This window comes from Oryctolagus cuniculus, chromosome 4 (assembly GCF_051225735.1).
Source record: "Oryctolagus cuniculus isolate XC-2025 breed Fujian yellow rabbit chromosome 4, ASM5122573v1, whole genome shotgun sequence".
NCBI classification, from domain to species: domain Eukaryota; kingdom Metazoa; phylum Chordata; class Mammalia; order Lagomorpha; family Leporidae; genus Oryctolagus; species Oryctolagus cuniculus.
This window is the reverse complement of record NC_142870.1, coordinates 64,112,214-64,124,013: the sequence shown is the minus strand read 5'-3', so window position 1 is coordinate 64,124,013 and position 11,800 is coordinate 64,112,214. Positions and strand designations below refer to the sequence as shown.

General features: G+C 38.5%; 1 protein-coding gene across 1 annotated transcript in view; it reads left to right on the top strand.

Annotated features, from left to right (window-relative positions):
- The first annotated feature begins 218 nt into the window (after window positions 1-218).
- The window catches only part of LOC149126997 (myosin-15-like), a 95,113-nt gene continuing 83,531 nt past the window's right edge, over window positions 219-11,800 (top strand). The window contains exons 1-3 of the mRNA XM_089331388.1: window positions 219-306; window positions 4,553-4,659; window positions 11,403-11,600. Of these exons, the coding sequence (XP_089187514.1) occupies window positions 219-306; window positions 4,553-4,659; window positions 11,403-11,600 (393 nt within the window). The remainder of the gene's footprint in view (window positions 307-4,552; window positions 4,660-11,402; window positions 11,601-11,800) is intronic.

Sequence of the window (11,800 nt, the reverse complement as noted above, 5' to 3'; positions counted from 1 at the left end):
GGGACATGGCAGAGAGAAAGAAGAGGTACAAATAACTTAAACAAAGTAGACTTTTTATTCTATTATAGAGAATTCTATTATTCCATTATAGAGCCCGATGCCTCATTTCCTTTTGTTTGTTTGTTTGTTTTTTCTTTTTTCTTCCTATCTTTTGCAGAGTAAATCCTTTTGGCTCCCTTTTAGGCCTAACCCTTTTAGGGTGAATCATCTGAAGAAGGATGGACCTGTCAGAGCTTGGAGAAGCTGCAGCTTTCCTCAGAAGAAGTGAGGCTGAGCTTCCTCTGCTACAGGCCGTAGCCTTTGGTGGTAAGTCTTGGAGTGACTGCTGGCTGCATTTTATTTTACCTTGTCAAGATGGCAGCTAGGCTGTGTGATTGGGAGGAACCACCCATTCTGGAGCTCAGCTTATTTGCTAGGATATAATCATGTAATCATTCTCTTTGAATCTCCAGCTCTTAGCAACTAAAGAAATCGTGATGTCCAGGGGATGAATGGACATTTACAAGGAAAAAGAGGGTAGCAGGGAGACAGTGCAGACATGGGCCCTTATTCATTGGGTACAAGACGTGAATTCTCTTTAATCCTGATAACCTCAGGACTGGTCAGGAAAAACACTTCCTCAGAAACCTTTGAATTGTCAGTGAATAAATACTGCAGAATAAATTCTGACCTGGACTGGAGTTGGGGGTTTTTACCTTGTGAGGAAGAAAAAAGCAAAGACTCTGGGAAGTCTGGAGAAGTAGAAGCTGTCTCTGATTCTGTCCAGAATTTTCTGAAATGTGAACTTTGCCTTGTGGTGATCTTCTTGGTCAGCAGGGTTGCTCAAGCAGCAATAAAGGAGAGATAACTAGGACACCTACTCAGCCTGATTCATGATTTTTGGCAGTAACAGGCAAGGCCAAAGGTTAATAAGGATTTTGCCTCGAGACCAAGACTAAAATCTCTAAATAAATGCTCCTCCCTACCTATTTTAAGTGTTTGGACTATGTGATCATCTTCTGAATTTCAGCTAATTGGAGAATAAGAAGTCAGATTCACTGTTTGATCTAATAACAAGCCACTGACATGTCTTAATTCCAAAACTATTCAACAGCGTAATGTAAAAAGTGAGTTAATATTGTTCTTATATTCAGAATTGGTCAACATTGGACTTTAATATGACCAATGATAATTCAAGCCAGTTATGTAGGACATTATATTTCCATCACAGACCAGTCCTGGATCAGTTCCCAGTTTCTAGTCATTGGAGTTCATTACTGTTATTGGATTTGAGAGTAGCTAATTATAATCCGTTAAATCAAATACAATAACAGAACTGTCCCTGAGGCCAGAACTACCCATGTAGAAGCTTATCATAGGTAATTAACCAGCTAAGGACAAGATGATAGTGTTGCCAGGAAAAAAGGCAAAATCGGGCCAAAGCTTTAGAGATAATTCGAAATACATTAGTAGAATCAGCATTGTAAATAATTAGTAAAAAATAACAATACACATAATTTTAATTAATTTTTTTGGGCCAAGCACTCCTTCCTCCTACAAATGTGCTTTCAACAAAAAGACAAGGGTCAGCAGAAGTTTTGCATACTCCAGGGCTCGTAGACAATGAAGTTTGCTGTGTTGAACTCAGGTCAAGTGGGAGAAATGTGATAATAAGTATTTGGCAGCTAACTTCAGATTCAACTCCTTCTCCCTGTCCCTGTCTGGCTGTGAAATTAGAGAAATTCATTTCACATTATTGAACTTCAGCTTCCTTACTTGTCATATGGGAATGATAATACTTGCCCTACCTTCCTCTATTGCTATAAGGATCAAATGAGACGTCAGCATAAAAAAGGAAACATAATTTATGATACCTAGAGAAAAAACCAGAATTCCAGGGTTTCATGGAGGAGATTATGACCAAACACTATTCCCAATCTAAATGTGTTTTTTTTTTCTCAAGACAGGTAAACAATATTCTTTAAATAACTATAAAACTGATGATAATATGTCTCTTATTTTGATCAATATTATATAATACACCTCCCAAGAAATGCTTTAAATTGATAATAGTAGTTATCTCTGTGTTGTTTGATTATAAATCATTTAAAATTATTTTTCTTTATACATTTTTACTTTTGAAATTTTCTCCAGTAAATCCATGTTATATCTATATTAGATAATACAATTCAACATCTAAATATATGAAGTCATATAGGTAAAAATCTCAATTTATAGATGTGAAATCTAAAACTGCAGGCAAGTTGATTGTTTTACATCCCTTTACTATGGAAGCCACTACTAAAATCCAGGTTACCAGACAAATCCAATCCTATTTGCAATTTCAGCTCTGCATTATTGATGAACACAAGGAATTAAAAGTTGACTGAGCTTATTTATTTACTTAAAAATTTATTTATTTTCATTTTATTTGAAAGGCAGAGACTGAGAGAGAGAAATCTTCCATCTGCTGGTTCACTCCCCAAATGCCTGCAACAGACAGGGCTGGGCCAGGCTGACGCCAGTCTTGTACACGATCCATCACCTGCTTCCTCCCAGGATGCACATTATCGGGAAGCTGGATCAGAAATGGAGGAGCCAGACTTGAACCAGGCACTGCAATATGGGAAACAGATATTCTAAGCAGCCATTTAAACCCTGCAGAAAACACCCACTCCTATTTACTTCATTTAAAACGTGTTCGACAGGGACTGAGTCTCAGCAGGGAAGGAGTTTCGGACATGTCTTCTTTCTCACTGTTTCCAGGGTTGATGAAAGAGTTCATTGTTAGGCACGTGCTGATGCTGCTCCTTGAAGAGGTGAAGGAATAAAAACTAAGCACATGCTAAGAGGGAGCACAGCATGATGGAGGAGCACTGATTTAAGAGATGGGTGATCTAATATCTACAGTCATTATTCTAATGACTGGCACTAATTAGCTATGTGACTAGGGGCAAGTCTCTTTATCTCTCTTCCTAGATTCTTTTCTTAAAAAAAGAATGTGTGTGTGTGTGTGTGTGTGTGTGTGTAAGAGAAAGAGGGAATGAGGGTGGGAGGGTGGGAGAATGAGAGACTGTGCCAGGTGATCAAAATTGTTTCAAGTCATAACATTTGGTTTAAAATGCAGAATATTTACTCTAAACATACACACATGAAATACATATTAAACGGTTGCTTTTCAAAATCAAGTATATTTTCAGAGACACAGCACAAAGCAAAATAAGTTTTTGCAAAAATGGAACAAAATAATACATATAATGGAAAGCCAGTATTTGAAACACATTCGTCAAGTAGGAAGAAAATACAATCAATTTGATGGGAATATACAATTCTCTTGTCAAGCAGTTTTAGTGGTTAATTATTTGTAATTAGGGAGCTGGAGAAGGCAACCTGTCGTAGATTGTGATAGCAAGAAACTTAGTGAGCAATACAAAGCTTTGCAGAAATAAGTTTAGTGGAATAAGAAGCAAATGGTGCCCCAATTCCCCTCCTGTGTATGTACTCCTTCCTCAGTCTTAATGCTCACCCCTGGGAGAAATAGCTGCAGAAGGCCAGCTGTCCTATAGCAGCAAGGATGCCTCTCTAGCTTTTGTGATTCAGACACTAGAGGTGGTGGCGGTGACTGGGTTGGTTCTCCCTGTCAGGGCTATGGTTATTGTGGCATTTTCAGCTGGGTCTCCCCTGGCCATAGGCTAGTATTTTTCTTTCTTCCAGATACACATTCTTTGTTCACCCTTCCCCCAATATATCTGAGCAGTTATGATCTAGAGAGTTCTACGAGCTTCTGCTCACACACACACACACACACACACACACACACAGAATCTTCATTTTTGGCCTTGAGTGGGAGAGAACTCAAGAAGTAGTGAAGTTAAATCAAGTGCAGCTACCTCAGATGCACACAAGAATTCTAGCTCATTTTAGTTAGAAACTTCCTGTTGACTGATCACCTTATGGAAGGCTGCTTTAAGGATGAGCCATTGGAGTGAAGAGGCTGAAGTGTATAAAAGCCATATATGACATATATGAGGAGAAATAAAATGAGTCAGTATGATAATAATAACCCTTTTTTCCCAGTCCTCATTCCCTCTCTAATTCTATCACACAATTATCTTAACAGATTTTCTTTCATAGATTAAAGCTAAGGTCTAAAGAAACCCCGCAGGAAATGATGACTAGGCTAGATTATCAGTTAGTTGTAACCAGACTTTTTGAGTGATGGTTTTGAAGGGGAACTGGGAAGGATGTCTGACACCAGGGTAACCACCAGGCGTCTGGAGTCAAAGTTAAGTTATGGAGTTGGGAGGGATGTAGAAGGATTTAGTTGGTGCTGATAGGTGTTTGATGCCCCAAGGTGTCAGCTTGCTGAGATATTTCTTCTTCCTATGGAAAATGTGTGAGTATAACTTGAGAGTGAGCATTCATGCTTTTGTCTAACTACAGTTTCCTATATCCGTGACTCCATGTCAAGAAGCAAACTAAGCATTAACAATATTGTATATATCAGTTTAAAAGTATCCAATCTATATTTCTATAAATACTGTAATTACAAATAATTATTTTTACTCTACAGGGGAGAAGAAATGCTGGGTTCATGATGGCACAAAAGCTTACATTGAAGCTGAGATTAAAGGGAGTGAAGATGATGGGACAATAATGGTTGAGACTGCAGATGGAAAGGTAAAGGAATCTTTATTCATCCTAGAGATGTTTATGCTATCAATTTATCAGTAAGTATCTCCTTACTCTGATATTTTTATTAAATACCTGGGATAGGAATGACACGGAGGCACTCTGGAGACATTTATCTTTAGGAAGTTCCTCCATGTATCTTGATGATATGTTTAATGAAGAACACTAAATAAATCAGAGTAAAATTATTACCAGTGGCAGAGATCATTGACTCTGGAACTCAACCATTTCCACTTCTTTCCTCAGTCTTTCAAATTCTTCTTTTCTTATAGGTACTCTTTGAATGAATAATGAACTATGAAGAAACACACGTTTGTCATAGTGTTCATTTCACTTTAACAGGTTTCCTTTTTGGTGCTCAGTTAGTTGTCACTGATCAGGGAGAACATATGGTATTTGACCCTTTGGGACTGGCTTATTTCGTTCAGCATAATGCTTTCCAGATTCCTAACAGGGATCACTTTTCAGTTAAAATTTAAACACCTAACAATAATTGTGTGTTAATTACAGAGTTCAACCAATACTACTAGAACAAAAAAAAAACTAAAATGGATAAAGTATTACATTGTTCATCAACAGTCAGGACAAGAGCTGATCAAGTCACTGTTTCTCATAGTGTCAATTTCATTTCAACAAGTTTCCCTTTCGGTGCTCAGTTAGTTGTCGCTGATCAGGGAGAACATATGATATTTGTCCCTTTGGGACTGGCTTAATTCACTCAGCATGATGTTTTCCAAATTCCTCCATCTTGTTGCAAATGACCGGATTTCATTGTTTTTGACTGCTGTATAGTATTCTATAGTGTACATGTCCCATAATTTCTTTATCCAGTCTACTGTTGATGGGCATTTGGGTTGGTTCCAGGTCTTAGCTATTAAGGTGCAGACAGCTTTTTTGTTTGCCAATTTAATTTCCTTTGGGTAAATTCCAAGGAGTGGGATGACTGGGTTGAATGGTAGGGTTATATTCAGGTTTCTGAGGAATCTCCAGACTGACTTCCATAGTGGCTTAACCAGTTTGCATTCCCACCAACAGTGGGTTAGTGTCCCTTTCCCCCACATCCTCTCCAGCATCTATTGTTGGTAGATTTCTGAATGTGAGCCATTCTAACCAGGGTGAGGTGAAACCTCAATGTGCTTTTGATTTGCATTTCCCTGATTGCTAGTGATCTTGAACATTTTTTCATGTGTCTGTTGGCCCTTTGGATTTCCTCTTTTGAAAAATGTCTATTGAGGTCCTTGGCCCATCTCTTGAGTGGGTTGTTTGTTTTGATGTTGTGGAGTTTCTTGATTTCTTTGTAGATTCTGGTTATTAACCCTTTATCTGTTGCATAGTTTGCAAATATTTTTTCCCATTCTCTTGGTTGCCTCTTCACTTTCCTGACTGTTTCTTTTGAAGTACAGAAACTTCTCAATTTGATGCAATCCCAAATGTTAATTTTGGCTTTGACTGCCTGTGCTTCTGGGGTATTTTCCAAGAAGTCTTTTCCCGTACCTATATCTTGCAGGGTTTTTCCAATGCTCTCTAGTAATTTGATGGTGTCGGGTCATAGATTTAAGTCTTTAATCCATGTTGAGTGGATTTTTGTGTAAGGTGAAAGGTAGGGGTCTTGCTTCATGATTCTGCACGTGGAAATCCAGCCCTTGCCCTGACTATTGATGGACAACTTAATACGTTATCCCCCTTAGTATTTTTTTTTTGTTTATTTGTTCTACTTAATACTTTTGGTTGAATACTGTAATCAATACACAGTTATTCTCAAGTGTTGAAACTTAACTGAAAAGTGATCGCTGTTAAATATAAGAGTGGGAGTAAGAAAGGGAAGAGATGTGCAATTCGGGACATGCTCAAGCAGACTTACCTCAAACGGTAGAGTTAGAAACATACCAGGGATTCCAATTCAATCCCATCAAGGTGGCATGTACCAATGCCATCTCACTAGTCCAGGTGATCAATTTCTGTTCACAATTGATCATAATGATAGGACTAGGAGCCAAAGGGAGCACATAACCAAGACTAGTGTCTGCTAATACTAGCTGATAGAATAAAAAAGGGAGAGAATGATCCAACATGGGAAGTGAGCTACACAGCAGACCCATAGAATGGCAGATGTCCTAAACAGCACTCTGGCCTCAGAATCAGCCCGTAAGGCATGAAGATTCGGCTGAAAAGCCCATGAGAGTATTACAGGCATGGAAAGCCAAAACACTCTGGAAAAAAAAAAAAACCCTGCATGAAGGATCTCTGTGAGTGAGATTCCAGTGAAAGGAACAGGTCATCAAAGAAGGAGGTACCTTTCTCTGAAGGGAGGAGACAACTTCCACTTTGACTACGACCTTGTCTAAATATGATCAGAGTTGGTGAACTCAAAGGGCTTCCATAGCCTTGGCAGCTCATGACAGGAGCCTAGGGTGATTACTGATGCCATAAACAAGAGTGCCAATTTGTTAAGTCAACAACAGGAGTCACTGTTTACTTAACTCCTGGTGTAGGATCTCTGTCCTTAATGTGCTGTACATTGTGATTTAATGCTATAACTAGTACTCAAACAGTATTTTTCACTTTATGTTTCTGTGTGGGAGCAAACTGTTGGAATCTTTACTTAATGTATGCTAAACTGATCTTCTGTATATAAAGAGAATTGAAAATGAATCTTGATGTGAATGGAAGGGGGGAGGGAGCGGGAAAAGGGAGGGTTGTGGGTTGGAGGGAAGTTATTTGGGGGGAAGCCATTGTAATCCATAAGCTGTACTTTGAAAATTTATATCCATTAAATAAAAGTTAAAAAAAAAAAGAAACACGCGTTTGTCAGATTAGCAAAGAGTTGTATAATGTGAATAAAAGTAGCACAGTGGAGAAGCTAAGAGCTGGGAGAAATGGTTAGACATGTCTTATGCTAGGGAAAAATATTGTAAGGGATTGGAGAAAGTCTTACATATGAGACTTATAAAGTCATCTATGACTTCTGAAATTAAAAGTCAGGTCAAGGGTTGGTATGTAAAATATACTGTAAGAATCCATAGTGGGAAGCCATGATAGTCTCCAAATACAACCTCTACTTTTTGTCCTCAGGGCATTCAAAGCATCAGGTGAATATTGAGAAGACATCTCATTCTCACGACCTTTGCCTAAATCACTGACCTTATGTTCCTAGTGTTACCTGTCAGCCTCCTGGTGTGAATGTGGCCCCTCTTCTACTCTGATTTGCATTGACATCTTCTTACAAATTTTACAGATGCTTCCCTTTCAATATTAACTTTCCTGAACTCATCCCAGTTCTGCCCCATTTCTATCTCCTTAATAATCCACATTCTATAGCAGCTATATATTGTTATTAAGGATGGTTGTCTTTTTCATTTTCTTATATTTGATTTTGGACAACTTCAGAACTAAATTATTGCCTTTTAAGTTGTAGAAGTCTGGATACCACTCAAACTAGCACTTATAATGCTTTAATATAGCTTCTTGACAGTCAATTCTATATGTAAAAAATCCAAAATTAGGTATATTTCATATAGCCAACTAATGTAGTAAAGGAAGGAACTTGATCCTTTCAACAGGGACATAAAGAGGCAGGCAAGGAGAAATTCAGAATGTCCTAAATAAAAAATAAAAAATAAAAAAACTAAGAAAACAGAGGGCCATCCAACCTTGAAGCAATAGTTTATTGGAAAAGAGAATGCAAATTTGATTGTCTCTCTTCTCTTTTCTATAATTGTTTGATAAAATTAATTTATTTAAAGATTTATTCATTTTATTGAAAGGCAGAGTTACATAGAGACAGAGGCAGAGGGAGTGTGCTTCCATTCACTGGTTCAATTCACCAGATGGTCGCAATGCCCCAAGCTGTGCAGATTTGAACCCAGAAGCCAAGAGCTTCTTCCGGGTTTCCCACATGAGTGCAGGGGCCCAAGCACTTGAGCCATCTTCTACCACTTTCCCAGGTCATAGCAGAGAGCTGTATCCAAAGTGAAGCAGCTGGAATGCGAATCGGCACCCATATGGAATGCTGCCACTGCAGGTGGTGGCCTTACCCGTTATGCCACAGCACCAGCCCCTTGATAAAACGAATTTAAAAACAATTCCATTGAAATAAAATGTATGCACAATAAATAGTATACCTCTTTAAAGTGTACATTTCAATAGGTTTTTAAAAATATATTTACTGAATTGAGTATAGTAGGGAGAGGTAGAGCAAGTTAGCAGCTGAGTATTATGCTCTAGCAATCAGTTCTTCACTGAAACAATAATTTGAAGAGCAATTCACACATCAAGCCCTTTATAAGAGCAAAGTAAGCCAGGTGAGAGACTATGGTGTCTGGTATTACTATAGTAATTAGAAAAGACAGGAAAGAGAGATGCCTGTGTCACTTCTCCCTGTGCTGCAAGCTGTTCAGCTTAGGGAGAGATCTCATGCCCTCAGTTCAAGGGGAGGGAGAGAAAAATTAAGCCCAGACCTTAAGCTTGAAACCAATTATCAGATGTGTGTCTGTCTCTGGAATGGGCTTGTTTTGTCCTATATTACCACCAGCCTGCATAGGCCTGGCACACACCATGAAACTGAAGGGCCCTGTGGCTGCTAGACTTAATTGCCACGTAACTTAGGTTCAGCCTGGGTGGCCTTGGACAGATAGCAAGGAACAAGACTCCAGCCACTGGGGAATAAAGCACAAAACTACACATGGAACTATGTCTGTAACTCATTGCCAAGCTGATAGAACCCAATACTGTTCCTAGGCCAGTTCATATTAATAGTCTATGTATCTGTCCTGGTGCCCAGTGCAGACTTGTGGTAGCAGGAGGTTGGACTTACATCCTAACAAACACTACCTGTGGCTCGTAACAGTGGCCTTGGACAATGAGTATCACAGCAACAGGCAGCCTATAGCAGTGTTGACCTTGATCCTCCTCCTGGAGTACACTGGCCTCAGTGTTGTAGACACTAGATGTAATCTGACTTTGTGGCATTGATGATTACAGACTATGTACCCCATTATTCCCCAACTCCAGGTGTTGCAACACAGTGACAGTAATTGTCCACTTGAGAGAAGAAAAGGAAAGTCATTTTTATAAGAATCTGGGGCTGATCTCTCCACAGTAGGGAATAGAGCCAGATAGAATCCTATGGTGCTTGGCTACAATCCAGCGTTATCTGGGCCTGACCTAAGCCCAGGAAGAGGCTTACAGAGATAGACTATTCATTTTCAGACACGTCCCAGATTCATTCTGAACAGCACACCAACTGTGGATTTCAGAAAAACCTGAGATGGGACACCCTCCAGTGCTGAAACAGTAATAATAACACACTAACAGTAGACTTGCAGCATGCCTTGATTTAGGGTGCTGTCTAGTGCTGAAGTAGCAGAAGTGTACCCAGACTTAGAGAAAATAAATAGACTGCTTAGAATTTCTGGGAGGCAGAGACAAGCAAAGGCAATTTACAATGACTGTCCTAATACTTCAGTGCAAAGAGGATATTATATGCTAATAAGCATCAAGAATTTTCATTAAATAATGAACAAAGTAAGGTATTAGAAATCTGTCAGATAGCAACTGATACATGCAAATTCAAAATGCAGAATCCAAAACATCTATTTTTAAGGAAGCTCAACAAACTTCATGAGAACACAGAAAAATAATTTAATACTCTAACAGACAAATTTAACAGAAACTAATTTTTAAAAAATCAAATTCTTGAGCTGTAAAGTACACTAAGCAATATTTAAAATATGAAAGAAGGTATCCATAGCAGAATATATCAATAAAGGAAAGAATTAATGAGCTAAAAAATAAGCTATTTTAAAATATACACTCAGAGCAGAACAAAGAAAAATGAATGGAGAGTAATGTATGAGGCTTATGAGAATATTAGGATAACATTAAACAAGTAATATCTGACATATAAGGTTCAGGAGGGCCTTGCAAAATGCCAAAGGGGTAGAAAGCATATTTAAAGAGGCAATAGAAAACTTGCTTAACTTAGAGACAGATACAAATCCCCAGGTGCGGAAAGGTGAAAAGGCTACCAGTCAGATATGACATTATCATATCTATGCCCAGGACATAAATAATTAAGCTGTCTAAGATTAAAGATAAAGTAAGCAGTCTCAAAAGTACATGAGAAAAGAAACAATACAAAAGGGTGTCCTGTTTTCCTGAATGTAGACTTGTCAACATAAAGATATTCTCAGAGTCTGAAATGATTTATCACCACCAGACCTTTTCTATAAGACTTTCTTTTTTAAAAAATTATTTATTTGTAGACTGGCATTGTGGCATAGCGAGTAAACCCTAATGCACAGCACTACAATGCTGGCTTTGAAGATATGTTTTGAATTAAGTCTGAAAGAATGAGGTCTGCCTCGGTTCACCATAACAAATTCCTTCTTCTAAACCTGAGAGAGATGTTGGGACGCTAATAGAGGGGACAAATCATGATGCATATGCTCTCAGAAGTCATCAGGGTCAGCGAAGACCTACAAGAATAGAACACTGAAAGACAGAAAATCTTGATCTAGCAAAAATATTTTACTTCATCTTTAGGAAAAGAAAAGGATTTGGCAGGGGGAAATGGGATTCTTCCATAAATGTTGATTTAATCTCTTCTGGACCCATCCCCTAAAGAGGCATCATTTTTTTTTTCACTCTGGATATTCTTCCCAATGCATGAGGAAATAAATAGGCATTGGAAAAATAGGGGCATATGTCTAAGACTTCTCTCCTCCTTGCAGATTCTGAGTGTCAAAGAGGATACGATCCAGCAGATGAATCCTCCCAAGTTTGAAATGATTGAAGACGTGGCAATGCTGACTCACCTCAATGAAGCCTCTGTGCTACATACCCTGAAGAGGCGCTATGACCATTGGATGATCTATGTGCGTACTCCATTGTCTGCTTTACTGCTGAAACATCATGCTGACACTCATTGGGTGATGTTCCAACCTCTCCCTGGTGATATTTTACATTGAATTCAAGCGTACTCATGTGGGAATGTCCAATGGGGAGAGACCTTAGTGTTTCCTCATGTTTATTTTGCCAACATTCCTTTTTCTTTTCACAGATTGTCATGATAAACTGTAAATGTGATACTTAGAGTCTTGACAGATTAGTGTCCTGTTGTTTACTTATT